The sequence below is a fragment of the Pinus tabuliformis genome, chromosome 5_1 (assembly GCF_031772625.1).
Source record: "Pinus tabuliformis cultivar Carrire ecotype Pingquan chromosome 5_1, CPIR1, whole genome shotgun sequence".
In the NCBI taxonomy this organism is placed as follows: Eukaryota; Viridiplantae; Streptophyta; class Pinopsida; order Pinales; family Pinaceae; genus Pinus; species Pinus tabuliformis.
The window spans coordinates 929,606,687-929,632,897 of NC_142305.1; the positions used below are offsets into that span (position 1 = coordinate 929,606,687).

The 26,211-nt window shown below is 37.6% G+C and overlaps 1 protein-coding gene across 1 annotated transcript in view; it reads right to left on the minus strand.

Annotated features, from left to right (window-relative positions):
* The window catches only part of LOC149167831 (prolyl oligopeptidase family protein), a 247,323-nt gene that overhangs the window by 155,529 nt on the left and 65,583 nt on the right, over positions 1 to 26,211 (minus strand). The window contains exon 2 of the mRNA XM_089433179.1: positions 10,006 to 10,200. Coding sequence (XP_089289305.1) covers positions 10,006 to 10,200 — 195 coding nt within the window. The remainder of the gene's footprint in view (positions 1 to 10,005; positions 10,201 to 26,211) is intronic.

The window sequence follows — 26,211 nt, forward strand, 5'->3', positions numbered from 1 at the left end:
CACATGGTTTTATGGATTGTTGATGACATGGATGATGATGTTAGAGGTGTTGATGATGTTTTTCTTGGTACACTTGATGTGTGATGTTCTAGCCTCCATTGCTTGTTAGATGATTGGATATGAGGATGTGTGAATGCCTCAAAGTGCCTTGGAACTTTGGGGCAAAGTGGATATTGCATGGGCTTCATCATGGCATAATACACTTGGCATATACTCACTTGCAATCATTTGGTTTACTACTCGAATGCCTGTAGCGTGAAGAATGGGATTACCCTCAACACAACTCCTAAGGAATCTACATTGCACCTTAGGCACTTGAGAGTTATTCTTGATGCACCTGGCCCATTCATGCCTTGCCACATCATATTCATGGAGTGTTTTACCACATCACCATATTTTTAGGTATGCACTACCTTTCGAGGAACCGTCCAACTTGGAGGTTCCATTTACTTGGAATAAGTGGACCTTATTGACCCTATTGAGCTTGTGGGAGGTGTTTAGAATGATTTGACGAGGACGGTTATGTTGGAAATACAGGGGGGGTGAATCAGTATTTCTCTTCAATTAGTTAGTTTTATACTTTACAAAGCATTAATTATCATTATCATCAGATAAACATAAACAATCATCAACACCATTCAACAATGCACAATATCAAAGATAGTAGACATGAGATTTTTAGGTGGAAACCCTTTCGGAAGAAAAACCATGAACGCTTCTTAATATTTGTCTTCAATAATTTACATCCAAATTTTCAGCTCCAACCTAAAGGACACTCCAATGCCCTGCTTTACCAACTCCAACTGGAAGGATGCTCCAATGCCCTACTTTACCATCTCCCACTGGAAGGACGCTCCAATGCCCTGTGCAGGCTCCAACCTGCCCTAGCACCACCCTGATCATCCAGCGGGCCACGTTTCATATATTTTCAAACTAGATCCACCTGTGCTCAATATCAATACAAAACCTTCACTGCAATAAAAACTCTACTCAATCAAATCTGCTTCTGCTTATTGAGTACATCAAACCCTAATTTCATATGCCTTTGTCAAACCCAATGTTATAACCAAATCTGCCTCTACTCAATTTTAATACCAAAATCTAATTGTCAATATAAATGTTGCAGTTGAAACCCTAGCTCAACTCAACCTCATATTCCTGCCAAATACAAAACAATTGGATGTCATTGTTGAAAACCAGTTGTAGGTCTTTGCATCACCTCATCATTCATACTCTCCTTTGCTCCGTCAAATATGATCAACGTATCAAAACCCTAGTACTATGCATACTCTGTTCAACAAACATTAAAAATGTTAAGCCTCTGCAGCAAAACGAACTCATCGTTAACACATACTTTGCCTTAATGCAATAGCCTCAAGAGCATTGTCTCTTGCACTCAGCAATGTAATCAATACATAACAAACCCCTAGCTAAAACATAAGTAACCCTGTCATAGACTTCATGCAGCCTAATCACTTTAACCAAATGCAAGCAACATCAACAAGCCTATCCCTGAACAATCCTCTGTCAATAAGGCTACAATCATGCTTGAACATTGCACAGCCTCCTAATCACACAGCCATCTTTGGTAGCAACTCCACAAAAATACAAACAATTGTAGCACAAGATACAGGTGTGTTTATTCAACTTTCAGCGCACAGCACTCTTAGGTTCATTGCACTAGCACTAAAGACTGCATGGGCATAAACATATGCTTTGACGTAAATCTTTAAAAGATGTAGATGCCCACCATTCCATATGGAAAATGCTTAGTTAATTTGATGTATAACACCATTATTACTGCCTAGCTCATATAAATGCAAGCATAGGCTCCTATGCACGATGTTATGCATTATAGTCCATTCATGTTTACCAAATAATGAAAGGCAATACAAAGGTAAAATACCATTGAAAGCGAAACATTTTTAATGGACCATTGTATCCATATCTTCAACACAGCCCTACAACTGTAGCTTCCTTCACAAATGGCAAAAGTATGAAGAATTTGCAAATGAATATGGTGTTTTATTTCTTTTTCTCTTTTTTAATCCTATCTTCTTCCTCCTGACTGGAAACAAAGCTCAACTGTCATTGTAACTGAGTGGATTGACTGCATGTCATTACTCCGTTAAACTTATGATCTTGAATTGCAGTTCTACAATTTTTGTTCCAAGAGAATGTGCCCAACAGGTGCCTCAGTTCTTGGTACCCAATGAATCCCTTTAACCAAAGAAAACATAACCAAAACTAAACTAAACTCTAAAGAAAAGACCACCTCTTTAGGATCTATGTGACAACTCCAGGTCAAGGAATTTCAAAGCACAAGATCAACATTAGGTCATTTCAGATCAGTGTCAACAACATACCATTGTGGAGAAGATAGGAGCTTCTTATAATTGTTGAAGGGGTTTCATAAGAGAGTCGACTTGAATATATTGGAGGGAAGTTTGAATTTCAAATATTCAATTTCAGAGCCAAAAAGATATATTTTAGGAGGTCGACATACACTTTAGGAGAGAATCGTCCTTAGGATAAAATTCAAATTTAATTTTGAATTTTTCTTAGAGCCAAAAGAACCTTATGCCCATGAAATGACCCCACAAAATATTTAGTTAATCCAATAAAAATTCCTTGTAGGCCTCATTATTGTTAACCAGTGAAGGGTTGCCACATCAACTAGCTTTTGGGGATTTGACCACAAGAAAGGGCTTTTACCTTCTGACGGGCATAGATTTCAAACCGTGAGGAATCTCATGACGAGCTATATACTGTTGGAATCAGCATGACAAGGAGCATTCAGTGATGGTGTTCTCAAGAGCAAACACAATGATCTTCATGCACAAAGTTATCAAGAATTGTGGGGATTCTAGGGTTTCCTGCCATCCTTCCAAGGCTTTTAGTCTATTTGAGCTTCAATCAGTACAATCCAAACAAATATTAAGAGCAATCAAGAACCGATGTTGGCATCAATGACAACACCATTCAACAGGTTAAACATTTGAGACTTCACATATGACCATTGGAGTTATTTTTAGGTGAGTCATCCACACTTGGGGGTTTCTACTCATTACTTGTTGTGATGTTTCACCTTAGAGAGTTACACATCTACCTTGGATGAGATCTAAAAGGTTTTCATTGCCTACTTTGAGTTGATTGTGGATATATCAACTTGGGAACCATTAGATACTTGACTTTGCACATTTGCTTCATCTTCTTCTTTCTTTGATGGAGACATCCCACTCACTTGCACATATGTTTTTTGGAGGTTTGTACATGTGGTTTGACCACTTCACTATTTTATGTATTATTGAATAATTAGTTAGAGGAAATAATTTTTTACTCCTCCCTAGGCTAGATCTAGGGTTTTCACATGAGAAACTACTTTTTATTGTAAAGGAAGTTGAGCTAGACTCTATATAGAGTAGTCCTTCCACATTTGTACTCATGGTTGGATGTTTGGGGCATCTACTCCTTGGAGCTTAATTGACATATTTTTCTTGGAGGATATGGATGTTTAAGGGTTCTTTCTTTATTAACATTGGTGTCAATTCTTTAATCTTTTCTATCTTGGTTTCTATTTGGTGTGTAAAGAATTCATTTTGAAAGCTCAAGTCTTCTACAAGCTAACTAGATTGATCCAATGAAGGGTAAATTCTACCACTTGAAAGAAAAACATTTTGGGTAACACCTCTCCTTCTTCCTTTGTTAGTTTGATAGTTATTTGATGTCTTGCTTTGTTTATCCATTTTAAGAACCCTATCAAGGGTATTGAATAAGTTTATCAAAGCTATAGTTTCTCTTGAAGGGTGAAGGTTGCTTCATTGAGGACCCCTTCTTATAGGTCCTTGGTCACCAATATTGAATAGATGAGAGATTATTCTTCCCTTTCAGTTCTAGTCTATTTATGTTAATCCTTAGATGAAATAGACCAATCTTGAAGAGGAGTTTTCTTCTTGACCTCATAAGCCCCCTTTGATTCACCTTGACTCCATTTCCCTTGTTGGATTTAAGACTAATCTCTATGTCCTTCCATCACCTCTTATACATCCTTGTACCTCATTGACTAATCTCTCACTTCACCTTGTGCCTCATTGCTTAACTTTAGTAATACACAGCTTTAGATGGAGAAAAGCCAGCCTAAAGTGAAAAGCATAGGTTGCTTAGGCGGTAGTGGTGATTGTCCTAAGCGTTTCTTCTTGGGTTGTGCTTTATGGATTATGGGTTTTATCGTTATGTACAATTTGGAGGGTAATGCTTTCATCCTTTCTGTACACACTTCCCATATGCTCGCGCCTTGAGGATGGATCACTACACTTTGGATGGTGAAGGTTTGATTGGCTTGGGCACATTATTCTAGGTCACCCTCATCTTGTGCCCATAGTGTTAACAATTAGTTGATGGTATTGGTAAATAATCTCTCCTTAAAACACATGGGTTTGATTATTTTATTAGGAGAACATTCCCTTGATGCACATTCTCCTAGATCATCCCACTTATGGCTCACGGTTTGAGGAAGAATGGTAGTCTTCACATAGGTTTATGCCTTTGTGCATGCTCCTATGTCATCCCTCTCTTGAAGGCTGTTATAACAACAAAAGTGGACATTTACACACATTACTATGGTATTTTCTTGAGGGACAAGTTGGTTATTTCATTGGAGAAAATGCTCAAACATTGGTATCTTTAGCATTGCGTTGGCATCTCAAGGTGGTTAATTACATCATCTAGGAGAGCACTCCCATTTTGCATATTTATCAAGTAGTAACAACCACTATTGGCATCTCCTAGGGCACAACGTTTGCAGCCTACATTTTATTATTTTTGCTTGGTCAACATGGTCCAATGACCATCTTCTTGCACATCTTTCTTCTAGAATCTATTGTTGAGATTATTTTACATTAATTTTTGAACGAGGAGCCTCTTCTAGAGCAACCCTTTCCATTTGACTTGATAATATATTATTTTAATGAAAAGTTGTTGTTGGAGGTCACTCTTGAGGAGCATTCCAAAGGAGAAGCGGATAAATGGCATCCTACATGGGCTTGCATGAACATGTAGGTTGAGGATTGTTAATTTTAGATAACAATGGTATGTTCTATGCTTAAGACAATTTACTTCAATGTTCCTTTAGCAGCCCAATGACAAATTCCAATTATATCCAGTAGCAATCATATTAAATTATACACATTGACAGTAAATGGAGATAGAACATAAAATCATATGCAGAAGACAAGAGGAAACAAGATGTGGTGGATGCCAAGGACAAACCCCAATGTGGGGAAACCCTTTGATCAAATCTTCTTATTATTCTTCAATAGTTCAGCAGAGAGAGAGTACAAATATCATAAATACAAGCCCAAAACAGCAGTCAAATCAGCAGTCAATGCCGCCCTAACCAGAAATTCAATGGTGGTCAAAGCTGCCCCAAAACATCCTCCAATCAACTCGGTCAACAGCAGAAGAATGAGGCTTTCAAAGAGGGTCAAAGTCAACCCAAAAACAGCTCGGTCAACCCAAACAATTCTTGCTGTAATTTATGTGGTCAAACAAGAAAGTCAATGCTGAAGTCAACATGGTCAAACTGTCCCCAATCTCCTCGATTTGTGTGCCAAAGAATGCGGCCTAAAAAGATCGAAGTTTTGATCCAAAAACAGAAGTCAACGCTTGGTCAACATGCCCAAGTCAACACTGGTAAACACTGCCCTAATCACAGAAATTTCGGCCCCCTGAAATCAACCTTCCTTCCACACGTGTGAAGAAGAGAGAGTCTCCAAGTTGTACGAACCAATCAAGAGAGGAGAGAGAAGATGATGTGATGAGTTGATGATGTCCAAATGAGAGAAGGGTCACTTCTATTTATACACTTCGTTGAAGCTGAGGAGACACATCCATTGGACTTCATGAGCCTACATTTGACTAAAGCTGACCTTGACAATTTGTCCATGAGAAAGAATAAATTCAGAATTACATTTCTGTTTGTCAGAATGAGATGATCTTTATATCAAAATTGTACCTCTCAGAAAGAGGAATCCAATGCAATAATTATCTCCATCATATGAGCTTCCCTAAGGTGGAAGTTGGCCCTAGTTGCCAATTTTAACAAGGATAAAGACATCTGGCACTCTCGCTCTGCCTTTGTGCATGCTCCTATGTCATCCCTCTCTTGAAGGTTGTTATAACAACAAAAGTGGACATTTCCACACATTACTATGGTATTTTCTTGAGGGACAGGTTGGTTATTTCATTGGAGAAAATGCTCAAACATTGCTATCTTTAACATTGTGTTGGCATCTCAAGGTGGTTAATTATATCATCTAGGAGAGCACTCCCATTTTGCATATATTTCAAGGAGTAACAACCACTATTGGCATCTCCTAGGGCACAACGTCCGCAGCTTACATTTTATTATTTTTGCTTGGAAAACATGGTCCAATGACCATCTTCTTGCACATCTTTATGTAGAATCTATTGTTGAGATTATTTTACATTATGTTTTGAACAAGGAGCCTCTTGGAGAGAACCCTTTCCATTTGACTTGATAATATATTATTTTAACAAAAAGTTGTTGTTGGAGGTCACTCTTGAGGAGCATTCCAAAGCAGAAGGGGATAAATGGCATCCTGCATGGGCTTGCATGAACATGTAGGCTTAGGATGAAGACATGTGGCACTCTCACTTGTGTAGCTTCATTATTCTCGTATTTTAGGAGGGAGTTTTAGTCTTGGGGGGCCTCTAATGTATTATTATAATCTTATTTGTGATTTTCTAGTAATTACTTAGAAGAAATAAGTGGATCTGGAAACAACAATTACCATTTTATTGTAGAGAAGTTGAAGTGAAATATATATAAGGATCTGCTCACTCTATTTTGAAATATGGCTGGATTAATAAAGAAGACCTTTGGAGCCTCCCTGAATATTTATTTGGAGCAATTAATTAAAGTGTTAGCTTATGTTTGGTTATCACTTTCCTTCTTGTCTCGTCGATAATTAAGCTTTATGTCAAATTGCCATTCAATCGATGCTACCAATCATCTCTAGAAAGGACGCCTCTACATGAGAAGCAATTAATATGAGATTGTAACCATCCTAGTTTCATGTTCTGGCCTTGATATTTGGGATGATTGGTGTAATTATAGATGAAGTATGCTGCACATTTTGGCTTATTTGTTCTTGTGAGGATTATAGTTGAGAAATGTTTGGGTTTGATCACTCCTTAGAGGGAGCTCCATCTTTATTCACAATTCCAGGCTTTATACCTTATCCTTGATCATTTCATGGTTGCACATTATTATCTTATGTTTAAGTTTGCAGTTATGATGGTGCATTTTGTGTAGTGCCCTCCTTTATTTTCATAATCCCTATTTCCATGTTGACTAGTCATGGCACTTTGTAATGGCTTGACAATACATTCTCCACATATTTTGACCCTCATTGATTGTTATCTTGACTCCATTTCACTTGTGGTCCAAGTATTTTGACCCTCATTGCTTGTTATCTCAACTCCGTTGCACTTGTGGATTGGCACTAATCTCAGTCCTCCATCCACTTTATTTTCTTGTAATAAAAAAATTGTTTTACTAAAGCCTCTCTTCATATCGCCTTGAATCTAATTGCATTAAGCTTTAGTAATCCTAACCTCGGGGCACCACCCTTGCAATGGAGGAGAGCCGATATTTAGTGAGAAAATATTTGTGTGGTGACATTGGCCTCCCTCTTGAGTTTCCCATTGGCTAGCACAAATATCAGACTTTATATCTCAAGTGCTAGTCAGATCAGCAACACCCTGAATTCATTGAGGACATTTCTTACACTATCGTCCCTGGAAAAATATAATTCTCTAAAATATAACAGCAATGCTCCTACCATCCATTGTGCAAGATTTCTAACTTTGGGACAAGAGTCAATACTGCTTTCAGAATTTTTTTACTAGTGGACAACTGCAGACAACTTATATGAAGGAGAAGGGCAACCTTTTTATCCTTATGAAGAACTAAACTCCAACAATAAATACAAAATGACAATATCATACAGCCTGCCTATCAGTTCTGTTATGGAGCACACAGAAATAATATGGTTTGAAGTTTTGAACTGTTACATCTATTAATCCATGAAGCTGTCCAGGAAAAAATCATTCTTCAATATTGTAAATTGATATGTATAAAATCCTAGATTATCTGTCTGTATTCAGAAAAGGAAATGAACGGTTGGAGAGATATTATTTGCATACAACAATCCAATCTTAAAAGAAAAAAGAAAAGTAACATTAATAATGCACTTTCCATTGAGTTACAAGTTGCTTACATCAATTTTCAAATACCGAACAAACTCGGCTCTGGACTTTTATGGAGTATCATATCTCATTTGCAAATGCAACATACTCCCATTTTACAATTAATTATGAATAAGGACAGTGCTAGTCAGGTTACGCTGTAAATTGGTAAAACATCAACAAACGAGTCTAACAAAATATTCAGATGCTATACCATCCAACTGCACGTAGAGGAAGGAATTTATCACAGTGAATAAAGTGCTTAAAAACAATTGATGAAGACAGTAATCAAACAAGGCATCCTTCCAAATTCTTTCAAGATTAGTAATGATCTAAGTTGCAGGAAACGTGGCCCTAGGGGGCGTTTCGCCAGGGGAAACGAAACGAAACGCGTTTCCCCGTACCGTACGGCCTGGAAACGCGTTTCTGGCCGTACGGCCACGTTTCCTGAAACGGAAACGTGGCCGTACGGCCGGAAACACGTTTCCAGGCCGTACGGGCCACGTTTCCCCAAAAAAAACATTTGTTTTTTAATTTTTTTTTTTCTAATGTAGATCTCTTACATTTGTTTGCCCTAGTGTTGATATGCAGTTCATGGTAATGTTAAATTCTTAAAGTAAAAGTGATATTCTCCTTTATTTTTCATTTTCATCCTTTTACTTAAATTTTTAACATTACCATGAAATGACTCAGGATGTTTGAGAGTGGTTTCGCCGTCATTGGATTTCATATGGAGAAAGTAGAATTTTAGATCTTACTCAAAATCCAGCAGACTTATCTGTTTTTCAGGATTTCAGGATTGGGGGATTTCAATGTTTCCATTGGATTTTATCATGTACTAGGGTATGGAACTTGTATTTAATCGAGAGAACAAAGCCCTCTATGCAGGGGAGACTCCCAATAATCAAGAGAATGTAGGGTACTAGGGTATGAAACTTGTATTTAATCAAGAGCACTAAGGTCATTCGACTATGTAGGAGGAGACTCCCAATCAACCACGAGACAAAAAATTAGAAATTTCTCGTGGCTGATTTTGGATATTTCTATTTTCATTATGTCATTATTCATGAGTAAATGTGATGTAAATTTAGATACTTATAGTCTATGCATTGACAATTGACAATTTTATCATAATGTAATAAATTAGAATGTATCATATATGCTTTATGATTGCACATATTTCTTAAATTCCTAATATATATATATATATATATATATATATATATATATATATATTCGCGTTTCCTCGTTTCCAAAATTTGGGGAGGTCGCGTTTCGTATCGCTTCCCGTTTCGGAAACTCGTACCCGTTTCCCTGTTTCGTGCAACCTTGGTAATGATGAAGACAGCAGTACTCGAACATAAATGGCACTATGTCAACTGGATACAAAAAATACAAAGACATAGAGGAGCGTATGCATGAATGAAAATAAACTCACTTTAGCAGTACTGAAAGACTGTACTTGATTTAAAACAAAACATCAATCCCTTTAACTTTTAAGCAGTTTAACAAAGATAAATACAGTACTAATTGGATATAAAATAGCAACAGATTGACATGGATGAACAAGAAAACGTTTGAAAAGAATTGAAAGGCATAGAACAGAAAGAAGCACATGATAATCATAATCTTACATCAATATCAGTGAATATACATGTACACCATACTCAATACAGAAAAACAGGTGGCAAATATTTGTATGAAACAGAGTTTAAATAGTAAAATATATCTCACCTTCCCATTTCCTCGGGCTCCAAAAGTGATCTGCTTTGGCTCTCCATAATTTACAGGCAAAATATATATTTCATCATCCCTTACAAAAGCTATCATGCACCCATCAGGCGACAGCTGGGGCTCAAGAATTGGAGAAGTTGATGTGCTTTCTAACCTCAGAAGTAGTTCTGAACCAGGAACATCTTGAACATATATCTATCCAAACAATATTATGTGTAAGATCGCAACTTGAAGCAACAGTTGTGTATTTCACTGAAAGATGAAAAAGGATGGAGAGATTGAAGAATTATTGGGAAAAAAGTTTTTACAAATCAGAATAACGAAACATCAAGAAAAATATCAGCCAAAGGCAATGGTTCTCTAAAAACATCCAAGATTATGGTCACAATTGAAATGTGGAAGGGACCAATTCATGAAATAGTGTATTTTATTGTCATCTAAGTCTGATCATACATCCTTGGATATCTTATAAGCAGCCTCCCTCCAACTTGTTCTTTACCCATTTATCACCACTAAAACATAATCCAATAAAGTACATACATACTTTCATATCTTCCAGGCAGCTTGCCTCCAATTCGAACTACTGAAGCATTTATTATTAATCTGTTAGCCTGCACCAAATTTTAAATAAAGAACCACGGCAACATGCCATTATACTACACGTGCTTCATGACTTCTAAAGAAGTTTGAGGAATATGCACCAGGATGTTTTCTGGCTGCCAATCATCAATGTTATTGACCAACTAGAATACATCATAATAAAAACATATCAAGTAATACATCCTTGGTATGATTAGAGATGGACTAAACAAAACATCCATAGTTGACCCAAAAGGACTCTAGGCTTGCTGAAGAAGACTGTAAAACTGTATACACTAAACTCTGGAGTCTGCACAAATGTACATGGAACATAAGGTCCTGAGGAGAAAATCCTCCTCGTGAGTGCTGTGTGGCCTCCTCTAATGTCATATTAATGTTCATTGAAGGTGTTACAATTAGGACCTCACAAGTGCCAAGTGACATCTGTTAATGTTTCATAATATGACATGCAAAGTGATACACTTAGATTTGATCACCTTACTCTATCTTGTCCCCTAATTGTAGGGATAAGGTGGAATTAGACAGATATCTACTAATACACTTGGAACAATTGAAAATTGCATAGAATATAATGTATACCATGGTGAGTATTGCGGAAATAATGCACGAATATCAATCATTTCCTCCCTAATTAGAAAGAAATTGTCCCCAATATCATGATGACCATCTTTCATAGCCTGGAACGTCACCCATGTAGGTTTGGATAACTTCCCTGATTGGTTGGTGGGCCTTGGAGGCTGGATTTACTTTTTACTTACTGCATCTTGCTTTTATATATGAGTTGCTTTAGTGCTCCCATTTTGTATAGACATCATTGTACCTAACAGTCCCTTTGACTTACTTTAGTGATCATTTGTCAGACATTAACACAATTATCACCCATGTAGGCTTGGATAAGTTCCCTGATTTGTTGGTAGGCCTTGGAGGATGGGTTTACTTTTTGCTTACTGCGTCTTGCTTTTATATAGGAGCCACTTTTGTGCTTCCATTTTGTATAGACATCATTGTATCTAACAGTCCCTTTAACTTATTTTGGTGGTCATTTGTCAAACATTAATACAATTATCTTATCTTATCTCATCTAAGTCTGATCGATACAAAACAATGCAATTCATTGAGTTATATTTATAATGTACCTAAGTTATATTAACTATATTGCATGGTCCTGTATTCTTATTTATGATGCCTCCTTAAAGACTATTTTAGGTCTCTGACAAGTGTATCAGAGCAAATAGTTCAGCTGACATCTGGTCAATTTTCTGTTTGTTGGTGGCACTAAATTTCTTTCACGAAGGGCCAAACCCTTCTTAGGTTGGAAACCACTTTTGAGTTACACATTTAGCATTCTTTATTAACACCAAAATTTGGCTACACAAATGTTGGCAATAAGTTCCAACATATGCTCATGGATATTATATGGAGTGATGTCAACATTACAAATTTCACCATTCGTCACCAACAATCCATGAACATTATATGGGATGGACTCAATAATACAGAGTTTACCATTCAGTATTGACAGTTTGCAACCTTCACCATATGGTTTCCTCGTTGTATAGCTTTATTCCAACCCACCTTGTTTCAAAGTTGCAATGAAAGAGCTTTGGGGATTACTCAGAGATCAGTATTCCAATTCCACAACAACACGTGTTGCGCTATGTCCAACATGTTTCCAGATCAAGCTTGCAAAGGTCGAATTTTAGAAATTTCTCCCCGTGAATCAAATTTAAAAGTAGACATTGGAGGTTGCATGTGGGGAAGAGGGCAGCTTTCAGATTCCTAATTCCACTATGTTTAATGATTTCTATTTTTAGAAACTTGATATATTTCAGTAGCAAATTGATTGTTTGGAAAACTGAGTATCAAGTTATTCGAATGGGTGCTTTCAGATTTTCAAGGTTTGCAAACTTAAAAAAAATTTCATTTTTAGAAATTTCATCTTTCCTTAAATCTGAAAGTAGATTTACAGCCCCTAGGAAGATGGGCATGTGGTTGAAATGTGAGGCAAATCAGGAAAGTTTCTATGTTAGAAAAGGTTTGTATTTAGAAATTTGGTCTAAATGGCATGGTGAATACAATTTTTGTAGTCCCATTGTGGACACTGGCCCATGATTCAAATTTCTGTTAATTCCCAGGCCATGAAAATATCGGTCTATTTTGGGCATTCTATTTTTAGCAGGGTCGTCATATTTTGTGGACCCAGTTAGTGTACAACATCAATGTCGCGTTTCAAATTACTCTAAGCAGTACTATTTTTCATGGTTCAGATTGATTTTGACATCAGCTATTTTCAGAATTCTGAGGAGCATTATTCTGGTAGGTTCATCCTTAAACCCTGGGCACAAGAGGTGAGAAAGCTTCTTCAAGTTTCTTGGTGGCTTATTCTTCGAGAGTGACTTAGACTCCACGACTCCACTCTACTGCTATAGAGATAAGGGGACTAATATTCATTGATTCTTGGAGTGCATGAAAATTGGGGTTTCTCATGGCCTATGTTTGGTGGTGGATTGCTATTTATAGCCAAGGAGAGGAACATCCATCTTTTGAAACTTGACTTTACTGAGTTCTATTAAACACTTTATAATGATAGCCAAGGGGTGGAGCATGAGTTGATAAGCTTTAATTATGGAGTTCCCTTGTTTAGACTTGTTATTTTTGTCTTGGAAATGGAGCACGAGTTAGAGGAGGCTTTTGTGAAGTCCTTTTATTTAGCACATGCTATTTTTCTAGAGTTGTAATGGATGGTTTGAGAAGGTTTATTTTAAGCAAGATATGTTCTACTGTGGATTGATCTCCCTCATTTACTCATGCACCCTAGATGAAGAGGCTTATCTTTGACTTGTGTTATCTTTAGCTCTTATATTCTTGGGGAGGTTCTGCTTATACACTTCCAAGCTTATTCTACAAAGGCTAGAGATGCAGTGAGGAAACGGGTCCCTTCTTGTTCTTGAATTTTCTAATTTCTTGGGTTCTCTGGTCTGCATATTATGGAATTTTTGGTATTTACAACCCAACTTCAAATCCTTTAGAGCCATGCTTATCTAACATTTTGATTGATTCAATGAGGGATAAAGGTTATTTTATGGGAATCTCTCCACCTCTCAATGTCGCATCCATACTTTATCCATTTCTAGGATTCCATAACTCCCAACGCAATGCACATGACAACAGGCAATACATTGGTCAGCTTCAATGACTCCTAGGATAACACAGGTCAACTCCCAAGTCCAATGACTCCCAACACGCACTTCTGGTCAAAACACTTTAACATGTAGGTCAACTCCCACAAATCAACACACAAGTCATCTTCAACAACTAAAGGTTGCCTCCACTACTGCAAATACACATATATCTATAAGCATTATCCTGTTCTAGATTTCCCTATATTCATGCCTATACCTAATGATATGACTGCTACTATTGCCTTGCACGTGGGGTTTTCCATGGTTTAAAACATGGCTCCATTAACTTTGCAGCCCACACCCTCTTCCCCTTTCCCTTCTTTTACTACTCCAACAACCAGGAACTACTACATTTTCAAGCCCTCCCTTGTGTCTCACTTTTCCCTATGCCCTCCCCTACCTCCTCTTTCCTCACACACATCCCTACCTCCCTTCTCCCATCCCATTTCCCTAATCATATCCCTTATTCTCTCCATACCTTCCTTTCCTCTCCTCCCAACATTGCTTCTGACCCCTCTTCCAATGTACAACAAAAAAAATTGTGTTACGAGTGTCCTTAAAACACAACATAGTGAACTATGTAGTCCAACAATCACTAGCAAACTCCCCTTTTCAACATTACATATAGATTCACTGAAGGAGCCAAATATGGCTAATTCAAAACAAATAACTGACAACACAATAGGAACTCTCTCAACAAACTTAGAGGACTCTACTCTAGCCATAGTCAATCGTTGGACATTAATACAATTATCTTATCTTATTTCATTTGTAAGTTCCAGTGGTAGATTCAGTTTGTGGATAGAACTTGATCAAGAGAAAAGCACATATTAGAGTTAATGAACTATAAACTACGGGTCAGATTTAAAACCCCACCAACCAGATTTTTACTTTAAAATCTCAGAACCTCCTTTTCAAACAAACCATGAAGGAGGCCAAGATATAGGAAATCCTTCATACACTAAGGGATCCCCTCCACACAAAAATCTAAGATCTCAAAAAGAAGCATGAGGAATTTCTCTCCAAATGGGTTATTTTTACACGAGGCAAAAGCTTGACAACAACTCCTTCATACACTGAGGGATCCCCTCCATACAAAAATCTTGGATCTCAAAAAGAAGCATGAGGAATTGCTCTCCAAATGGGTTATTTTTACATGAGGCAAAAGCTTGATAACAACTCCTCTAGTCTTGGGCTCAAGTTGTCATAGGGAAGGCTACCGCCGCCCCCCCCCCCCCAAACAAAAAAAAGGGGTTGAAGTTGAGGTAGTGATAAAAGAAAAGTTAGAAAACTCAATCAAAAGCATAGTTGACAAATTAGGAACTAAACTTGGAGGTGCAAGGGCTCTCCTTCAACCCCATGTTAGGAAAATACTATATGAGCAGGACATTCTTTCATTTGAGATACCCCAAATCATGCCAACATTAGTCTTGAGAGAGAACAATTCGCTTCTAATTCTACCCTATTTCTCTAATCCTAGTCCTCAAGTGATCATACATGAGCCCTTCAAGTAAAGTGGGTATTGTCCTCCCTCCCCCGCGAGATATTATTGGATGATAAGGACCATATTCAGCCCTCAGTTGAAGCTTAAGAGATCCACAGAATATGTAGTAGCAACAAGATGAGATGTCCCCTTTAGATCCTTAGAAGCCAAAGGGGGTTGAGTCATGACTCATAACCTATCTAGACAAGAAAACAAAGGGATAGCCATAATAAAATAAATAATAATTAAATAAAAGGGGTAGTAAAAAGTCAGTTTAGAAAGATAAAGTGACCCATGGCTTTTGCTTATTAGCCATGGTTTTTGGAGGAGGAAAATGTTATTAAAAGGGTGAAGGAGATTGAAGGGCAACATGCGAGCAATTATTGGTGAAATTTGTTAAGGAGCTTGAGTAGCTTGTTGAAGAGGTAGAAACCCTCGTAATTCCTAGTTTCGGTGTTGAGATATACACCCTAGCTAGTGGCACTGGTTTCGATGGTTGCAAAGCCACCCTATCCAATTATTTTGTTTTGCACATTGATTCTACAAGGGTCGATTTTGCAGCATAAGGAGTGGATCGAAATTTAACACCAAGAAGATCGATTCAAGAGGCCAAGTTATAACAATCATAGTGCATTACTAATGGCCGAGATTCTGCCCATAAGGAGGTCAATTTACTATCTTTTAGAGACCGAATTGAATCTTGTGAGGATACGAACCTTGAAGTTGAAACGATTGTCTCAAAGGGGCCGAATTATTATCTTTTCAAGAGGTTGAATTTATTGTATTGGCAGGGGCCGAGTTCATTGGTTTGTAGGGGCCGGTTTGATTGGCTCGCAAGAGCCCAGTGCATTGTATTTGCTAGGGCCAAGTTAACATCTAAAAAAGTAAATTGATCAATGAAAGAGGATCCAAATACTCAAGTGAGGAAGGCCAGATTTATCTAATGTAAATTGCCTATTCTAGAGAGCAAAATAATGGATGTCAAATTATTGATCTGTTGAGTACAAAATCATTGCAGATAGATCCATGATAATCCAGGAGGTCGAGTTCATCAATTTACAGAGGTAGCTTATGGTTCTTTTCAAAGCTGAATTACCAAACTTATTGAGGCCGAATTGTTTGAGAAAATTAGAGGATGAGTTGTTGATCAAGGGAGGTCGAATTAGAAGCCAAATTGCTAATTTTTCAAGGTCATATTCGCACTAGTAGAAGAGTTGAGTTTCTGGGAATTCTGAGGGCAAACTGCATTGGTTGAGAGGGTCGTATTGTCTAGCCAAAACTCTCAGTGGAAGGGTCGAGTTGACACAATATTCTAGGAAAGCATTTCTGAAGTATATCCACCAGGTTCTATCTCAGAAATTTATGTACAATTCCTCCAAAAAAAATCCATTAATAAATTAGTGCTAGAGCTACAACATTTTCATTTCTAGGTTGCACATTTTTATTTAACTACTGGTGATTTCTATTGTGTGAAATTATTTAAATTTTATGGGGATTTTGGAATAGAAATTCATGCCATAAATTTCTGAATCAAAACCTCGATATTTTAATAAATTATCAATAAGGGTTATTACAATGGTATTAGAGCTAAGCATCCTACCAGCCTAAAAGGATTAACAATTGATGATTCCAAGAGATCAAAGGTACATAACTCACAGAAAGAAGAAGAGAGGAATAAGAGGGAAAAAAAAGATGGGGGATCGTGAGGATCAACCCTGGGAGAGTTTCAAGCACATATTGAATGATTTAGCCAATGGAAACAAGAGATATCCCAAGAAATAGCCCGACGACAGCACAAAATGACCCGGGAGGTAGCTAGAGGACAAAGTGAGGTGGCCCAAAAGGTGACCAGAGGACAACATGAGATGGCTTGAGATCTAAAATAAGTCACCCATTTCATGGCCAGCCTTCGAGGAAATCAGTGCAATAACAGAGCAGAAGGATCACACAAATGTTACAGCCTGCTGGGAGGAGATGATAATCACCATGTTAAAGCTAGTAACTCCACCAATCTGGTTGCCAACCAATTAAACAAACTTTGTCAATATCACTCATGCCCAAGTTCTTGGAGGAGCCAGCAGATAACCAGCAGAGGCGAGACAAAAACTTCTTGGATTACAAGAGGCAGTACCAGGAAATGGGGGCAGAATTCCAGGCCCAAATGTCACTCCAAGATTATTGTACCATCAAGCATAAAAGTAAGTCAAGGGATTATAACAAGTGGTGGATGAATAATGATGTTCCAAAGAAGGAAAGGAAAATAAATATACCAACTTTTAATGGGACTTTTGGAGGTACAGCTAGAGTTTGGGTGCAAAAACTTGATACATATTTTCAGCTCAACCCCATGAGGTAATCATAGGCAATCCAGTATTCCACACTACATTTAGAGGGTGAAGCACATGAATGGTGGTATCACGAGTTGACCACACTAAGGCATGTCAACATCAACTCCTATTTGGAGTTTACAGATAGATTAATCCAAATATTTGATAAGAAAAATCTATAGCTACATTTCAGAGATTTAGCACAGCTTAAACAGGCAGTAAGCTCGAATAGCTACATCACGACGTTTCAAAGATTAGTAGTGATGGTGACAGACGTATCCTAGGATCATTTGGTGATGTTATTCTTGGGAGGGTTAAGAGATCCATTACGTGGCTGGCTAAAGGCTTTTAGGCCTAGCACACTTCAAGACGCCATTGCCAAAACTAGAGATATGGAAGATGCAATTCCTAAGAAGGCATCATCCAGGTTCATTCCCCCACCAAAGAATAAGGAGAAGAAGCCATGGCAAGGGAAAAATTAGATGGAAGGAACCAAGGATGAGTTGAGGAGGAAAAAACTTTGTTTCAACTGTAAGGAACCTTGGGTTCTAGGGCACAGGTGCATGGGCAAAGGAAAGGTTCACTATATAGAAGTGATGTTAGATAGCGAAGAGGAGGAAAAACAAGTAGCAACTCAAGAAGAGAAGCATGGCAACAACAACAGTGATGAGAAGCCAACCGAAAAGGAAACCATCTGGAGCTACTATAGCCAAACTCTCATGTGTACACAGGTATGACAAATTTAGAGTAATGGGAATCATAAATGGACAACGGGCCACGATCTTCATTGAAAGCGATTCCATCCATAACTTCATGGATGCAACCCTGGTAGCAAGAAGGCACTTGGATACAGAAAAATTGGAAGGATTTAACATAGAAGTAGCAGGAGGTCAATGCATGGCATGTTTAAGGAAAGTGTCCTAGATGGAATTAAAGATGGGAAACTACACCTTCAAAAATGACTTCTATGTAGTGGAGTTGGTTGACACCAATGTGGTATTGGGGGTGCAATGGCTCATCACTATAGGGAGGAACTGGAAGGACTATCGTACCATGGAGATGGAATGGATCACAGCAGAAGGACAAAGATTGCTTCTAAGGGGAATCACCACAGACACTCTCAAAGTGGTCATTGCCAAAAATATGGAAGTTATCTTTCGCCATGGAGATATAGCCTGGGTCGCACAATGTATGATGATGCAACAAAAGAAACTAGAAGGACACTGATATTGTTCAACAAATATCCAAGCCTTGTTGGATAAACATTAGAGGGTTTTCTAGGCTATCCCTCCTGGCAGACCACCATATAGAGGTTCCAAGCACACTATAGAGTTAGAGGAAACGTCCAAGTCGGCCATCACCACAACATACCAGCATCCCAAAAGATTTAAGGAGGAGATCGAGGGGACCATAAAGGAGTTGTTGGATATGGGGCACATAAGGCCCAAGAACAGTCCAAATGCATCCTTCGTGGTACTAGTCAAGAAGAAAGATGGGGCAATGAGGATGTGTATAGACTACAGAGTTCTCAACAAGAAGACAATTAAGAACATGCACCCAATACCATGAATCGATGAGCTTTTGGATGAACTACATGGAGATCTGTACTTCTCCAAGATTGATTTAAGATTGGGTTGACATCAGACCAGGGTTCAAGAGCAAGGCATACAAAAGAAAGCTTTTAGATGCCACTATGGACATTATGAGTTTTTTGTCGTGCTATCTAGGCCGACAACGTAACAAACAAATATTGTAGCTTGTTTGTACTTACAATGTAGGATACACAAATTGTGTAGTAAATAATATATATTGATAAGTTGATAGAATGAATGATGTTACATTGCTTTCGTGATGGTCACCTATATAGACATTGACTAGCCACGAAGGTTAATGGTCATGTCACTTGGGCCTTTAACCTTTCATAGCTAATAATTGTTAATAATTAATTAATTAACTAATTAATTATTTTATTATTATTTATTTAATTAATATTTTATGATTATTTGTTCATAACATTGCCACCCTCTCAGAGATGCTTTGTCCTCAAAGCAAAATGAAAACAATTCTCTTGTTGTTATGTACGACACTTTGGCATGTGTAATCCGCCAATAGTACTATCTTGGAATTGGGGATTTTCCACATCCCCTTTGGATTTTTTATTTTATTATATATAAAGTAACTTTATAAAAATTTATTATAGAGTAAAATTAAAATGAAATAAAGTTACCTTAACAATTTTCATAAAGTAACTTCATACATATATATATATATATATAAAGTAACTTTATAAAAAATTATTATAAAGTAATTTAAAATGAAATAAAGTTACCTTAACAATTTTCATAAAGTAACTTCATAATTTATTAGAACTCTTTTATATTATGTATATTTATGAATAGTGCCCTACTGATTCGTTGGTCATGTCAGCACAGCGCTTCCACTTGTACGGTCATGTCCGCGCAGCAAAATTGAATGTGGTCGCAGTGGGGTTGGGATGCCTCCTCACCCACTTCAAAATCGAAAAGCATTATGAACTAATATTTTTCCTAATATTGCTATAACCTATTCCAAGAACTCTTTTGGTGTCTTCCACCCACCCATTGAGTGAGATTACAAGTGAATGAATGAGTTTATCATTATTTATATGATGTTTTGAAATACTTATGGTCGACAATGATCAACGGCAAGTTCTATTATGACAGGTTATTGTGTAATCGAATAATTCGCCATTCTCCATAATCACAGTTCAAAGCTCAAGGCGAAGATCATTGTTTCTAGCCTGCGTTATTCGGTGATACTCGACTCTTCTTATCAGATAAGGAATGGTGTTTTCCACTGTCCCAAATAGTCGACGCTTACCTCAAAGCCTGCATTTTGTAAACCTTCTAGTAGCTCTATAGTAGATATGGTCGACAACTTGGGGGACGCAAATGTCACCAATACAAACACTGAAGATATGATCCTGAGAATTTGTTTAATATTGGCATCAAAAGCGACATTGTCTATAGTATCTTCTGCGTTGTAATGGAGAATGCCCTTCAGCTTCATTTGGCTCAAACGCAAATCATATAAAATATCTTGGAATCAACTTGGGTCTCTCTTGCCAGTGTGAAATCATTAATGCCCTTCATTACCATTTCATGTCCAAAAACACAAATGATTTCAACAAGAGAAGCTTCATCAACCTTTGAACATCTATAGAATTATTCAAAAGCGCAGATTTCATAGGCTTCAGTAGTTGCACTATATCTAGTTGATCATTCAGTTTTGTAAGTAGCCTTGCTAACCAGTCGAAAAGGTCCCTTCAACCATCAACACCAAGTTTTGCATCAAATACCGCCAAAATTATGCATGGAACCATTTTATCAAGTTGAACAACTATAACCCATGAATCCAATGTCTTAATAGTTCTTTCCTACATCTATCTCTTGTTGTCAATGAGACATTTAAGAATGTTTGAAAGAATACCCATGTTGCTCTTGTTCACAGCAGGGCCTTTGCAGATGTAATGTTTCCAATAGTAGTTAAAGTTGTAGTGACCAAATTTTTGTTTGTGTCAAATAAGCGAGCTCTAAATTCTCCAAATAGATTTGTTGTTCCTGTAGATAGAATGCGTTTATTTGCCTCTTCAAAAAATTTCTTAATAGACTACATTGATTCAAACCAGACCTTCCAATCACAACTGCCTAAACTTTTTATTAAATTTGGCATAACCTTTGCACTTATATCTTCACGTGGCAAACAGTCAAAACCAAATCCACTTAAAACTGAAGCAGAATCTAAATATTTTATGGTCTTCTTAGGGGCTGCCACTGAACCCTCAAACAGATTTTTCTCATACTCTGCGTCAAGGGTACTTAGGGGTGTTAACTTTACATCTACCAAAAATCCCTTAAAAACTAGAATTTATGGTTGCAAATCACTTGTTTAGTTGAACCATTTGTTGTATTTGCCATGAAAGTGTGACCCTGTTGCGCTTGTATCATCAAGGTCTTGAGGTAATGAAAATTCAGGATTACAAGTTTTCATCCAATTTAATGGTTGACATGAATTTCTTGAGGGTGAAACTTTGTAATTGCACTTCTAAAATTCATGGCTTGTAGAGGTCTTTTTCATGGAATTGGAAACATTGACCTTCTTACTGAAGGCGGCCTTGTTGGTTGTTGTTGAAAAGAATCACCACAGTTATCTTCATCATAATCCAGGCCATCTCCTCCTTTAAGATCATCTTCATTATATCTGTGATTGACATAACCTTTTCGTGATCATTTACAAAATGTAGTGATTCTTCATCAATAACTTTTGTAGATTCATTTTCTTCCTCCCTATTTTCATCTTTAGTTGTCACATACCCACTTTGATTATCAGCCTCATTTACGTCACCCTGAGGAGTTCCTAATTCAACATGTTTAACATCTTTTTCCTGGCTAGAACATTCTTTATTGTTAGTCTCTTTCATGTTAATGTCCTCTTCCATTGTAAGCGTTGAATATGTTTCAAAAAACTTTATTGATTTTGCAGGTATTTCTCTCATTTCCAATAATAATTCTCGCCTAGTTTTACAGTCATAATCTTGGGAATATGTTCCCATGATTTCTAGACCTAAGGCTTAATGGATAGACTATGCAGTGATTAATGTCCAAAGGGTCGAATGGCTTTGATAGCACTGTAACAAACAAACACCATAGTTGTTTGTACTTAAAATGTTAAATACACAATTGTATTGTAAATAGTATATATATTGATAAGATGAATAGAATGAATATGATTGATGTTACATTGCCTTCATGACGATTGCCTATATAGGCATTGATTGACCACGGAGGTGAGTTGGTCATGTCATGTGGTCCTTTAACCTTTCATAACTAATAATTGTTAATAATTTATTTATTTATTTATTATTATTTATTTAATTAACATTTTATGAATTATTTGTTCATAATAATTAAATAAATATAAATAAAATAATTAATTAGTTATTTATTATTAATTAATATTTTATGAATTATTTTGTTCATAACAGAGGAATGCACCAACCACCTTCCAGTCATGTATGAATCATATTCTCAAGAGGCAACGATAGAATATTTTGCTACTCTTTTTTGATGATCTTATTTAAAGCAAAACTTGAGAGGAGCACTTGAGGGACTTAAGCGAGGTGTTGAGCATATTGGACAAGCAATCACTTTTTTCTAAGGAGTCCAAATGCGATTTTGGATTGACGAAGATTCTATACCTTGCACATCATCAATGCAAGAGTACAAGTCCACCAAGAGAAGATTCCGGCTATCATTAAATGGCCGACACCCAAGAACCTCACGAAATTGAGGGGATTCATGGGGATATGCAATTATTATCAACGATTTCTTAAGGACTACTCTCAAATGGTGGCACCCCTAACATATTTACAAATAAGGGAGCGCTTTCAGATAGACAGAGGAGACACAATGCACTTTTGAGAGGTGCAAGGACGTAATGAGTTCTTGTCCAATTCTTACACTTCCAAATTTTTCACGACCTTTTGTTCCATTGGGAAGGCATAGGAGCAGAATTGATGCAAGATGGGCATCCAATCACTTTTGCGAGCCAGAAGTTAAGGGAGCCAAAGAGGCTTTATTCTATATATGACAAGGAGATGTTGGCCATAATGCACGCACTCACAAAATTTAGGCAAAACTTGGTGGGAGGAAAATTCATGGTCAAAACAAACCATAGCAGCCTAAGATGCTTTCTGGAGCAAAATGATCTCAATGAGAGGAAGCAGAAATGGGTTAGCATAATTCAGGCCTATGATTTCGACATCGAGTATGTGAAGGGGAAGAAGAATGTGATGGTCGATGCTCACTCTAGGATGCCATCGGCGTGCTCCCTCATGGAAATCAATAATGATTTGAGGGCACTTCTACTAGTGGAATGCTCAAAAAACAAGTTTGCATGTGAGTTGGTCGATGATATAATTCAAGACAACAAAGATAGGGTTGTCAATGACATTATTTATCACAAGGGAAGAATAATCCTAGTCCCTGAATCACAACCCAAAGAGAAGATCATGAGGGCCATGCATAACTCACCCCTAACCAGATACCAAGGGTTTTTCAAAACATACAGGCAGGCGCAAGAGAGATTTGCACGAAAGGCCTCAAAGGGGATATTTGGAGACATATAGCTAAGTGTGACATCTATCAACAAAACAAAGCAGAATAGACCCATCCAGCAGGACTACTACGACCTCTACTAATTCTAGAACAAAAATGGGAAAGCATCTCTATGGATTTTATCACATGGTTTCCGAAGGTGCAAGGGAAAGATTGCATCTTCTTGGTGGCGGCAAAATTTGTCCATTTCATGGCCATATCTTCTAATTATCAATAGCACATGTGGCAAAGACATTCTTTAGGAGGTCTTCAGATTGCATGGGATTCCCAAGCACATTGTCAGTGACAAAGATAGCAGATTTCTTAGTGCATTTTAGCAGGGCTCTTCAGATTGGTTCGCACAGAGTTAACCCTGAGCACCAGTTATCACCCGCAGACGGATGGTAAGACAGAAATTGTTAACAAGTGGGTGGAAGGATATTTAAGGAATCACGTGACAGGGTAGCAAAAGACTTAGATCAAGTGGTTGCACTTGGGGGAGTATTGTTATAACACCACCTACCATATGTCTATCGAGATGACTCCATCCAAGGCATTATATGGATACGATACGCTTACATTCTTAGAGATTGCTTTAGGAGATAACAAGGCACCCATGGCCAAGGATTGGTTGCAAGAGAATCAAGATCTTCTTAGACTCCTCAAGAAGAACCTACAGGTGGCCCAAAATCAGCAAAATATGTACGCATATTGCCATAGGGTGGAGCATAGTTCCGAGAAATTGAAGCCACGGTTCTATGGACCCTGTAAGGTGATTAGGAAGCTCAAGGATGTTGCTTATGAGTTAGAACTGCCAGAAGACGGTGAGATCCACAATGTTTTCCAGGTATCTTGCCTTCAAAAGTTGCTTGGAACGCAAGTCAACACCACAACAGACTTTCCACCACTAGGCAAGGAAGGACAATTAGTCCTCATTCCATAAGAAGTCATGGGCACAAGAGAGTAGAAGTTAAGGAGTAGAGTCATCCAAGGATATTTAATTCGATGGAAACCTAATGGAAGATGCTACATGGGAAGGAGAACATGTGTTGCAGTTACCTAAGAACAAGCAAATTCGAGAAGGGAGGACTGTCATGTCCCCTTTTGATCCTATGATGCAAAAGGAGGTTGAGTCATAGCCTATCTAGACAATAAAACAAAGTGGTCACCATAATAATAATTAAATAAAAGGGGCAGTATAAAGTCATTTTAGAAAAATAAAGTGACCCATGGTTTTTGCTTACCACCCATGGCTTTCGGAGGAGGAAAGTATTATTAAAAGGGAGAAGGAGATTGAAGGTGGACATGCGAGAGATTACTAGTGAAATTTGTTAAGGAGCTCGAGTAGCTTGTTGAAGAGGTAGAAAACCTCGTGATTTCCAGTATCAATGTTGAGATATATACCATAGCTGGTGGCATTGGTTTCGATGGTTGTAAAGCCACCCTAGCCAATTATTTTGTTTTGCACATTGATTCTACAGGGGTCGAGTTCACAACATCAAGAATAGATCAAAATTTAACACCAAGAAGATAATCTAGGTGGTCAAGTTCTACCAGTCATAGTGCATTCCTAAGGGCCGAGATTTTTCCCATAAGGGAGGTCGATTTACTATCTTTTAGAGGCGGAATTGAATCTTGTGAGGAGGTCAATTTTGAAGCTAAAACGATTATCTCAGAGGGGCCAAATTATTATTTTGTCAGAAGGCCAAATTTATTGCATTGGTAGGTGCCGAGTTCATTGGGTTGCAAGGACCGAGTTGATTGGCTTACATGGGTCGAGTGCATTGTATTTGTTGGGGCCAAGTTACCATCTCCAGAGGTAAATTGATCAGTGGAAGAGGGTCGAAACACTCAAGTGAGGAAAGCCAGATTTATCTAGTGTGAATTGCCTATTCCCAAGAGCAAAATAAGGGAGGTCGAATTATTGATTCGTTGAGTACAAGATCACTGCACTAGGCCGAGTTCGTATAGATAGGTTTGTGATAATCCAAGAGGCCAGGTTCATCAATTTACAGAAACAAATTATTGTTCTTTTTAGAGGTCGAATTACCAGACTTATTGAGGCCAAATTGTTTGAGCAAATTAGCGGACGAGTTGTTGATCAAGGGAGGTCAAATTAGAGGCCAAATTGCTAATCTTCTACGGTTGTATTTGAACCAATAGAGGAGTTGAGTTTCTGGGAATTCTGAGGCTAAATTGCGTTAATTAAGAGGGTCACAATGTCTAGCCAAAACTCTCAGTGGATGGGTAGAGCTGACACAATATTATGGGCAAGCATTTTTGAAGTATATCCACCAGGTTCTATCTCAAAAATTTATGTAAAATTCCTCCAAATAATTCCATTAATAAATTAGTGCCAAAGTTGTAGCATTTTCATTTCTTGGTTGCACATTTTATTTAATTGTTGGTGATTTCTATTGTGTGAAATTCTATAGATTTTATGGAGTTTTTGGAATAGAAATTCATGAGAGACAGCATAT